Source organism: Lithobates pipiens, unplaced genomic scaffold, assembly GCF_037356315.1.
Source record: "Lithobates pipiens isolate NorthernLeopardFrog02 unplaced genomic scaffold, aLitPip1_a1.2 Scaffold_22, whole genome shotgun sequence".
Lineage (NCBI taxonomy): Eukaryota > Metazoa > Chordata > Amphibia > Anura > Ranidae > Lithobates > Lithobates pipiens.
This window is the reverse complement of record NW_027507784.1, coordinates 327,157,627-327,168,620: the sequence shown is the minus strand read 5'-3', so window position 1 is coordinate 327,168,620 and position 10,994 is coordinate 327,157,627. Positions and strand designations below refer to the sequence as shown.

Here is a 10,994-nt window from a genome sequence, read left to right as displayed (position 1 = left end):
TAATGGACTACTATGCGATGCATAGTAGTCCATTATGCTTTGCCTTTGCAGGGAATGAAAGAGGAAGTAAACTCATTAGGGTTTACTTCCTCTTTAACCACTTGCCGACCAGCGCACGATGATGTACGTCGACAGAATGGCACGGGCAGGCAAATGGGTGTACATGTACGTCCCTTTAAATTTGCCGCCCTGCCATCGGGAGCGCGCCACCGGCGGCGCGCTCCCGCGCTGGTCGGGACCCCCGTGAGTCCGGTCGCGGGACCCGCGGACTCGATCGCCGCGGACTCGATCGCCGCGGGCATCCCCGCGATCGTCTCACGGAGTGGCCAAATGAAGAAATGCCATTGTAAACAGAATTTCTTCATTCTGCCTAGCAACTAGTGACGCTGATCTCTGCTCCATGTGATTGGAGCAGAGATCAGTGTTCACTAAATGAAAGCCCAACCCCCCCACAGTTAGTAACACACCCCTAGGAACACTTAACCCCTACACTGCCACCCACTGGTTAACCCCTTCACTGCCAGTGTAATTTACACAGGAATCACTGCATTTATATAGCAGTGATTACTGTATAAATGACAATGGTCCCAAAAATGTGTCAAAAATGTCCGATGGGTCCCCCACAATGTCGCAGTCACAATAAAAATCGCTGATCGCCGCCATTACTAGTAAAAAAAATAAATAATAAAAAATTATTAATAAAAATGCTATAAAACTATCCCTATTTTGTAAACGCTATAACTTTTGCGCAAACCAATCAATAATCGCTTATTGCGATTTTTTTTACCAAAAATATGTAGAAGAATACGTATCGGCCTAAACTGAGGGAAAAAAATGTTTTTTTATATATTTTTGGGGGATATTTATTATAACAAAAAGTAAAAAATAATGCATTTTTTTCAAAATTGACGCTCTATTTTTGTTTATAGCGCAAAAAATAAAAACCGCAGGGGTGATCAAATACCACCAAAAGAAAGCTCTATTTGTGGGAAAAAAAGGACGTCAATTTTGTTTGGGAGCCACGTCGCACGACCGCGCAATTGTCAGTTAAAGCGACGCAGTGCCGAATCGCAAAAAGTGGTCTGGTCTTTGACCAGCAAATTGGTCCGGTCTGAAAGTGGTTAATGGGGCGTTACTTGACTTGCAACTTTGAACTCTCAAGTCGCATGACAGGTCATGGCAGTGTGAACCAGGGCTTAATACATATGCTCTATAGGGACTGCATATTTCTATGGTTTAAAGCATTTTACCTCTTTATTAGCACTAAAAACTGACAGGGGTTCTAATTCTTCTCCACTCTACTCATCCCATTGGATATCAAGTCATGAGATAAATACCACATCTTTTGGAGAAATACTGCAGTATTTTAGAACCATTTTTTTGTGAATGGCAACATTTTTTTTTTAAAAGGGGGGTGCAGTATTTTACTGCATTTCTTAAAGTGGTAGATACCGTTTTGTGGATGAAGCACAATATCACCAAATGGAAGTTGTGTTTGCCCTAAAAAAACATAAATGTATTCATTCATCTTAAAGTGACACTAAACTCTGTTTTATAAATACTACTAAAAAAAATATTCAAGACTCTTCTATTACTGTCAGCTACCTCCAAATCTCCAAAAAGATGTCCAGATATTGTACAACCTGATTTTATAGTGCAGGGGTCTGCAACCCCCAGCCCGCCGCCGATTAATCTCTGGCCCGGCAGTCACGGGCACCCGGCCCGCAGACAAGTGGGTCTCTGTTTAATAATGTCATCTGCAAAAGTGTCTGCGTTATATTATAAATATGCAGCTATATACCAGCGCTGTTCGGCGCTCAGGTGACTTGCTGCCTCTCTCCTCTCCTCCCCTCCTGACTGACGTCATTCTCGGCCCTGCCTACTGCAATTGTCAGACAAGGAGGAGAAAGAGGTGGCGAGTCACGTGAGCGCAGAGTGCTGCTTTTAATGAGGTATATAGCTGCATTTTAATTATACAACACAGACACTTTTTCAGATGACATTTAAAATGTTGGGCAAGCATTTTCTTGTATCCTCTGTCCACAGCCACCGCATTTACCCCCCCCCCCCCCCCCACCCAGCCACCTCTGTATCTCCCCACCATCCACAGCCACCAGTGTAGCCCCCTTGTCCACAGCCACCGCTGTACCCTGATGAGGTGGCACTGATGGGATGCACTGGTGGGCACTGGGGAGATGGCACTGATAGGCTACACTGGTGGGCACTGATGAGGTGGCACTGAAGGACACATAGGCTGCACTGGTGGGTACTGATGAGGTGGAACTTATGGGCTGCACTGGTGGGTACTGATAGGCTGCACTGGTGGGCACTGATGGGCTTCACTGGTGGGCACCAATGAGGTGGCACTGAAGAACACTGATAGGCTGCCCCGGTGGCCACTGATGGACACTGATAGGCTGCACTGGTGGGTACTAATAAGGTAGCACTGAAGAACACTGATAGGCTGCACTAGTGGGCACTGATGAGGTGACACTGAATGACACTAATAGGCTGCACTGGTGGACACTGATGAGCTGAACACCCTAATCATCCCTGTGCTCTGTCGGTGTGTAACACCTTTTGTTAGTGCTGACTGCCTGCAAAATGTCTGTCCTGTCCCTGTAACTCAGTCACCACCACTGGGGTTGGGTCCGGCTGGCAAAAACAGCTGTGCTGCGAGTGGGAGGTAATTGAGCAGGGAACTAGGACCACAGCCGTGGAGTAACCCAGCCACATTTACCGATGTACCATCAATTGCTGCCAGTGTGCCCATCAATTGCTGCCACTGTGCCCATCAATTGCTGACACTCTGCCCATCAATTGCTGACACTGTGCCCATCAATAAAAAAAAATGTGCATTTATTATTTTTTGTTGCAGAAGCCTGGAAAGCATTGCACCAGCGATCAGCAGATCACATGCAGGTCTCATGTACACTGTCTGTGTTTTGGCTTACTCATAAGGGTAAGCCATTACTCCCTGACAGCATACCATTAAAGTTCATGTGCGTGTAAAGGCAGGCGTCTCAATACTTTTAGTAATATAGTGTAAATATATATATATACACGCATTTGTGTGTTGAGCTTTGGGGTGCAAACCTTAATGCATAAGGCTGCGCACACCTATGACTGCACTGATAGGCTGCACTGGTGGGCACTAAAGGACACTGATAGGCTGCACAGGTGGGCACTGAAGGACACTGATAGGCTGCACTGGTGGGCACTGAAGGACACTGATGAGCTTCCATGGATGGAGACTGATAGGCTGCACTGATGGACATTGATGGGCTGCGCTGGTAGGCACAGATAGGCTGCATTTAATTGGCACTGGTAAGGCTGAATTTCATTGGGGGGTGGAGCATTTGTGAAACGTCACCTCCCTGAAATTTGTTTTTGTAGGTTGGGATGTCTGAGACACAGAGGTGTGAACCTAGTGTAAGACAACGGAAAACCAAACACACAGACACTGCTGCCCACCACAGCAGGCAGCAACATATTACCATGCATTGGAGTGCACTGCATTACCACAAAGGCCTTATTCACACAGGCGCTGTGGCCTTTGTGTGGCAGGAGCTGCCCAAGCGTGAGCCGACCCGCCTCGGCACTCCTGTCACAATAGGACATGTTATGGGGCCATCACACCATGTTGTCCACAGAAGGCCCATGACTGCCCATTGTGCTACAATATGAAGTGTTACCCATAGCAACCACTATGACTGGAAAATGAACTGGTGTTACCCATAGCAACTGCTATGACTGGAAAGTCAACTCATGTCACCCATAGCAACCGCTATGACTGGAAAGTCAACTCGTGTTACCCATAGCAACCATAATGACTGGAAAGTCAACTCGTGTCACCCATAGCAACAGCTGTGACTGGAAAGTGAACTGGTGTCACCCATGGCAACCGTATGACTCGAAAATGAATGTGTTACCCATAGCAACCATTTGACTGGAAAGCTGACAGTTTTCTATGAGAATGTTTATTACTTTCCCTATAGCAACTAGACTCATTCCTACATGACGTAAAAAGAGGCTGTGGTGACGTAATGAAAATAAACATGGCGTCTCCGAGTCTGAGAGAGAAATGCCTGTCTGAGCCCTCGGACAGGGTCCAGGGACTGTAATCAGAGGGGGCAGGAGGCAGTAACGTGCCCCCAGTCACGTAAAAAGGTCATTTTTTTAAAACTTAGGCCACTGGCTACGTGACGTCACGAAGGGAAATGAAGCGGCCGCCATTTTTGCGCCCGCCCCTTCCCATCGTGCACGAGCCCGGATCCCTCCCGCCTACCCAACCCCCCTTTTTTTTCTATCAGAACAGCCAGGTAGGCAAGCCTTGGCTCCGCCTTCCCAGCGCAATTGGTCGGCCTTATATGCGACCCTCCCTCCCAGCGCTCTCGTATTGGCTCGCTCACTCAGGCCAGGCCCCTCCCCGCCAGATTGCCGCGCGCGCCGAAGGTGCACTAATAGCAAAGCGAAGGGTCAGCACCCACTCGCGAGCTTCTTCCTGGCGGCGGATTGGTCCATCGACGCCCCGCCTCCCCCCGGCGAGTCCTGCTATTGGACGACCGGGTAGTCCCGTGCCCCGAGCGGCTCTCTGCCTGTCCACGCGCAGTGTGGCGGCGGTCGAGGTGAGGCGCGCCGCTGTTGGATTCATTTGCTCTCTAGCCGCTATCACCGGAGCATCGCTGTCCTCCTTTGGAAGATGATCAAGCAGCAGCAGCCGGCCCCAGCGAACCGCAAACCCGCCTCGTCGGCCATGGCTGTCTCCTCCCCCGGGAGCCCCAACGGAAACCCCCTCCCCCCGGCGCGGAGCCAGGAGCGGGCAGGCACCGGCAGGTAAGACAGTTCGGGGGATGGCGGGATCGGAGGGCGGGCGGCGTACGGTAACCTGTTTACCGGCAACGGGAAAAAAAAAACCCTTTCAGCTGATTGACGGGCCGAGCGGCCAATAGAGCGGGCGATGCGGAGGGAGAGGGGCGTGTCCTGACAGGTCACATGGTCCAGGCTCTGCTCGCGCTTCCCTCCTCCCATCTTGGCTGCACCGTTACCAACACTGCGCATGCTCCGTATACCGGCCGCGGCCCTCGACCAATAGCGGGGCTGCCTACCCAGCAACCTGTACCCGGGGCACCATTGTCAGCGCTCGGCCTACCCACCGTGCCTTGCGTGCCATTATCTGTGCTGATTATTGTGGGCTGATATCTGTACTGAGCAATGCAGGCTGATATCTGTGCTGATCATTTAGCAATGCGGGCTGATCACTGAGCAACGCGGGCTGATATCTGTGCTGATCACTAAGCAACGCGGGCTGATATCTGTGCTTATCACTGGGCAATGCAGACTAATGTGTCTGAACAATATTTTCTGATCACTGAGCAATGCAGGTTGATATCTGTGCTGACTGCTGATCAATGCGTTTGTAATATTGAATACAGAGCTTATTATTTGCCGATGAACACTATAGGGTGACACCTGTACTGTGCAGGGTGATTCTTGTACTGACCACTCAGGGCATATTTACACGGGGGTGGGGGGGGATCCTCAATAGAAGCAATGTCAGGTTCCAACATCTAATCATGGCCACTCATAATCTCATGCAGATGGTCTGGGTCCAGTAGGATTGTCCTGATACTGGTACTTTTTAAGACCTTGTGCAAGTAACAAAAGTTTAGCATTATTTGTTTTTTATGAGAAGGCAGCAGCTACAAATACTGCCGCTGCTGACTTTTTGACTTTTAAAATAAGGACGCTCACCTGTCCAGGGTGCCAGTAATGTCAGAAGCTGACCAGTCCCTCCGCTCGCGGGTGGAGGCGCCGGCATCATCAGTAAGGGAATCAGGAAGTAAAGCCTTGTGGCGTCACTTCCTGAGTTCCCTGCTGTGAGTTGGGCAATACCACTGGTCCTTGCTGACTCCTAGGATCTGTGTTTCCCAGAAGACAGGGGGGGGGGCGATAGAGTAGGGGCTGGATATGGCGTAGGTATCTGTGGATACTGCAGCTATCTATGGCCGGAAATGGGAGCAAATACCTGGATTATACAGGTGTAGATTTACCGGCTCCTTCATCTGAGCTCCATCCTGAGATTTGGGAGGAGGGGGTGGGGACCGGAGGAGGGGAGGAGCCCACAGAGGACACGGGATCTGGAGGAGGATACAGGGGACACTTGGGAACAATTGGGGTGGTGGGGGACGTTATCACCAATTTCCCTGTGTGGTTCTCCTCCTCTCTGTGGCTTTCAGCTGCTTTATTGAAAGCCGCACAGGGAGATCGGTGACTATAATTTCCCTGCCGCCGCACCGATTGTTCCCGAGTGTCCAGGTAACGGCCTAAGCATCAGGAGCATTTGCGCGTATACAAGTACTCCTGCAAATACTCAGTACTGGTATCAGGACAACCATAGTGTCCAGTGTGATTGCTGTATGAGGGGTGCGTTTATATATTGCCCAAAGTGATAGAAGGTCGTATCTGTTTACTGATGTCTGTATCCTGAATACTTGGTGAGCAATACAGCCTACTAGTGCCCCAATAACCGCACAGCTTAGCGACGTATCTGACCTGGAAGCAGCACCACCTACCAGACCTTCCCGCAGTCCAAAATTATTTAAATAAATGTAGAAATGACATGACAGCCAACTCCCTTCGGGCCAGAATTCCTTCATCAGAAAGCGTGGGAGAAAACTTGTATAAAAACATTCATTATAATAAAGTAGAGATGTAGATATGTTTAGAGATGCACCACAATGTCAGCCGGAAGTGGTGTTATCAGCATTTGGCCGATAAGAGAGGGAGGTGCTGATAATGGTACGAAAACGCACGCTATTTTTACCACAATTTTACAGTGCTTATGGTATTTTTCATATGTCACTCAAACTGCATCAAAAATGGAACACAGGTGCATTAATGTGTTTTCAGCTGGGAGATAGAGAGATATAGAGATAGAGATAGATAGATGGATATATTCCCCCAAAAATGCTGCAAGCAAGATTTTTTACACCACAATGGAAGCGCAACAGTCCAGTGTAAAGATGCACATAGAATTTAATTTGTTGAAATGTATTTTTTAAAGGGATACATTTTTCTTGTGCTAATGATGTCTGACAATAAATTCATATTTATTTAAATTGATATTAAAAAGTCAACTATAATTTTATTTTTTTGAATAAAATAAGTGTCTTTAAACAAAATTTTGGCCAAGTGTATCCTGCGTTTTTGGTTTCGGCACCAAGATTTCCATTCAGTGCACGTCCTATATAAAATGTGTGTAAAATATATTTTTTAGAATAAAAAGTAATGTGTATATAAAACTTTGAAATTTTGGTTTAGGTTTTTTTAATTTTACCCTCATCATCCGCTTGGTATTCCAATCATCTGTACAGAGGTCTCCCCCCACCCCCGCTCTTCAGTTTTCAGGTCTCTCTATTTACACTGGGTCTGGTTCTATTCACAATGCTCTCAGGGTGGGTGAGGTGTGGATCTGAGTTGCAGACTTGTTTCGCTCCTCCATTCATTTATCAGCAGAAATAATTAGCTTTGTAGGTGTGCGGCGGATCCTGCTGGACTTGTAAATGGACTTCACATAGAAATGTTAATGCTGCACTTGATTTGATTATCACTATTGTGTTCTCTTGGAATCCTGATGGTTCCTGGAGTCGCATTCCATTTTCCTGGCTATTGACATTTAGATTATTGGTTACCTGTGATTGAATTAAGGCAACTCCCCAAACAGACCTGATGGTAAGCACTCAGAGGGGGGTGCAACTGCAAACCTTGCAGGACTTGGTGGTGGTAAACTCAGTTACACTACTTGTGCCTACAGGTAAGCCTATAATAAGTCTTACATGTAGGTACGTAAATATCTTTTAAAGTGGTTGTTAACCCTTACAGAGCACTTCTACCTACAGGTAAGCCTATAATAAGGCTTGCCTGCAGCTACCCCGGATATATCCTAAAGCTGCGCAGTTTAGGAGATCTCTCCTGTATCTGCTGACATTATCGGCACACGCACACCGAAGCAATGGCACGATCGTGCCGTTAACGTCACACTAGCTGTGACATGATCGCTGCTTCGGCCAATCCGGCTCCGGCCCTTGATACCCGGAAGCAACTCCGGGAGTGATGTCGGTGGCTGGAGCTGTGTATAGGTACTGCTGCGGGGGCTTCGATCAAAGTTGAGTATTTCATGATGCATACTAGTTCATTATGGCTTTTGTCTTGCAGGTTTTAACCACTTCACACCCAAGGTACGTCCAGGGACGTCCTTGACTTTGCGGGGGTTTATCTGATGCCTGCAGCTACAGACATCATTCAGGTATCCTCATCTTTTAGTGCCGGTGATTCCCTACACCAGGGATATGCAATTAGCGGACCTCCAGCTGTTGAAAAACTACAAGTCCCATCATGCCTCGGCCTCTGGGTGTCATGCTTGTGGCTTTCAGTCTTGCTATGCCTCATGGGACTTGTAGTTCTGCAACAGCTGGAGGTCTGCTAATTGCATATCCCTGCCCTACACCATAAGGCCGACCATAGTGGTTGTTCTGGCACTTGATCGTTCTTGCAGGCAGCAAGAGGGGACCCCCGCCGCCTTCTGGTGCTTCTACCGACTCACCGCTTCCATCGTTGTCGGATAACGGATCTGCTGGCCCCAGATGGTGATCATAGAGATTTCTGGTAGACCAGATGGTTGCCGGAGTCTCTATGATTGTTCGGAGGCTGGGCACAATGTTATGATGTCACGCCTGGCTGCTACATTCAAACGAATGGCGACGCCTTGGCTGGGAAGCTGAGGTTGTTTAAATTTTTTTTTTTTTTTTATTATTTCTGGCTTCCCAGACTAGAGGTGAGATGTGGGGTCTTACTGACCCCATATCTCACTGTAAAGAGGACAGATCATGCCATATTCCTATTACAAGGGATGTTTACATTCCTGGTAATAGGAATAAAAGTGAACAAAAAATTTTTTTTTTTGGTGTCAAACTAAAAAAAAAATTTAACAAAAAATAAATAAATCTTAACGGGTAGTGATAATCTAATAGAACTCCAGCTCGAAGTGCCGGTGTCCTATCATATATGGTCCCCCATCGGATAGTATCCGCTGTGTACTGCGCATGTGCAGTACACAGCACGCACAGATTCCGAAAATAGTCGAGGATGAACGGCGCCTGCGCCGTGAGTCCAGTTTCTATCCCCACCACCCAAGTGGACATAGAGTAGGAATATAAAAGAGCCGGGCGCAGCAAGGCCGAGGCCTACACCCGCGAGGCGCCCTCTAATTTTCACAACCCTATGCCCGCTTGGATGGTGGGGCTACCACCTCCACTCACGGCGCAGGCGCCGTTCGTCTTCAGAGATTTTCTGAAGCTTCTTCTGCCCTGTACTGCGCATGCGCAGTTCGGGGCAGACACTATATGATGGCAGGACACTATCTGCCAGAACACCAGACCCTCAGAGCCTTATCTGGAAACAACAGATTCCGTGCGCATGTACGGGAGTAACCCGATTGTGGCTCTGGCCAATCGCATAGCCGGAATTCATGGACCTGGAAGACGGAGGGAACATGTCAACCCTCTTAGAGGTGCCTATACAGCACTGGAGGGCTTTGTTCCAAGGCAAGTATTTCATAATGTGTTAGTATATAATGCATACTAGCACATTATGCCATTTGCCTTGCAGGGGTTTTTTTTTTTTTTTTGACAGTTTACATCAGCTTTAAAGCTGCACAAGATCAAAGCTGTGGAGATCAGTGCGGTGCCTAAAACAGTGGATTGTCAGTGTGTGTGTATATAATATATATTTAGATTTTCCTAATCCTCCTGTACCTAACCAGCATTTATTAGGGTTGCACCAATGATGGTATTGCTGTGGATACTGAGCATTCCTGTCTGAATCGCATGTGGTTTACCCCACAGCTCCTGGCAGCCCAGGCTAAAATCACTGACAAGCCTGGATTCACACAGGAGAGGTGGGAGAAGCTGCATGCGATTCAGACAGGAATTGCACCGCATTTTTGTTCAAAACATGCGTTGTGGTTTTTATTTTATTTTTTTAGTGCTATTTGAGCGATTTTAATTTTGTATTTGCTCAAATCGCACTGCAAAAGTTATTGGTACTCTTACTTGCCCCTCAAACTGCTATCGGGGCATCCCTAACATTTACCCCCTATAGTATGTGATACTCCACTGAAAGGGTTGGGCTTTAAATTGTCTAACCAAACGTAAATTTTGTATAGACTGGCAGGGAAGAAACCCTGTCAGTTTTTTTTACTGCTACATGGACATTGGTGAGATTTCCCCTCACTTCCTGTCTTTACAACAGATTCATCAGACAGTAAGTAAATTGAACTCTCCCAGCAGCAATTCATATAGAAGTCCTTTAGTGGATTGGGGGGGGGGGGGGGGGGGGGCAAAAATGCAGTAAGCAAGATTTTTAACACCACTACACTTCAAAAGGTGTTGCTAAATTGTGGACAGTAAATTCACTATATTAATTAAAAAGTAGAATATAATTATCGTCAATTTCAGTTTTGACCAAGTGCAGTGCTTCCTGAGTTTTTAGTTTCGGGATTTTTTTTCTTTTTTTTTTTTTTCTTTTCACCAACAAACGTAAATGGGTTTAAGTTTCTGACTTGTGGGCTGGTTCTCCTTGCTTAGATTTTAGAAGGTGAATGGGAATATGGGATGACTTCACATCCCACCTGCTACCGCTGCAGACTGACTTGTGGATAGCTGGTCCAGGTGTAATGGAGATCACTGCGCTCATAGTCCACTATTTACTTCCTCCAGCCCTAAAACTTTCTGAAGGTTGCATGTGCAATCAATTGATTGCATTCAATCTTGCAGAAAATAGTAAACGCAAACATTTTACTGGGTGCATATTTTAACCACTTGCCAACCAGGCCATGGCTGGCTAGCTGAGGGAGGACATTCTCCTGTACTCGTGCCCCCTGAGGCACGCGCTCGGAAGTGTCCATGGTGGCTGGGTTCTCGGGACCTGGTGCT

The 10,994-nt window shown here is 47.4% G+C and overlaps 1 protein-coding gene across 7 annotated transcripts in view; it reads left to right on the top strand.

Annotated features, from left to right (window-relative positions):
* Positions 1-4,525: 4,525 nt before the first annotated feature.
* The window catches only part of ATXN2L (ataxin 2 like), a 39,020-nt gene continuing 32,551 nt past the window's right edge, over positions 4,526-10,994 (top strand). For 2 of the 7 annotated variants that reach the window (XM_077449602.1, XM_077449603.1), the window contains exon 1: positions 4,528-4,836. In XM_077449602.1, coding sequence (XP_077305728.1) covers positions 4,703-4,836 — 134 coding nt within the window. In that variant the 5' untranslated portion in view covers positions 4,528-4,702. Of the gene's footprint in view, positions 4,837-10,994 lie in introns of all 7 variants that reach the window. The other 5 variants (XM_077449604.1, XM_077449605.1, XM_077449600.1 and 2 more) reach the window with 4 other exon arrangements.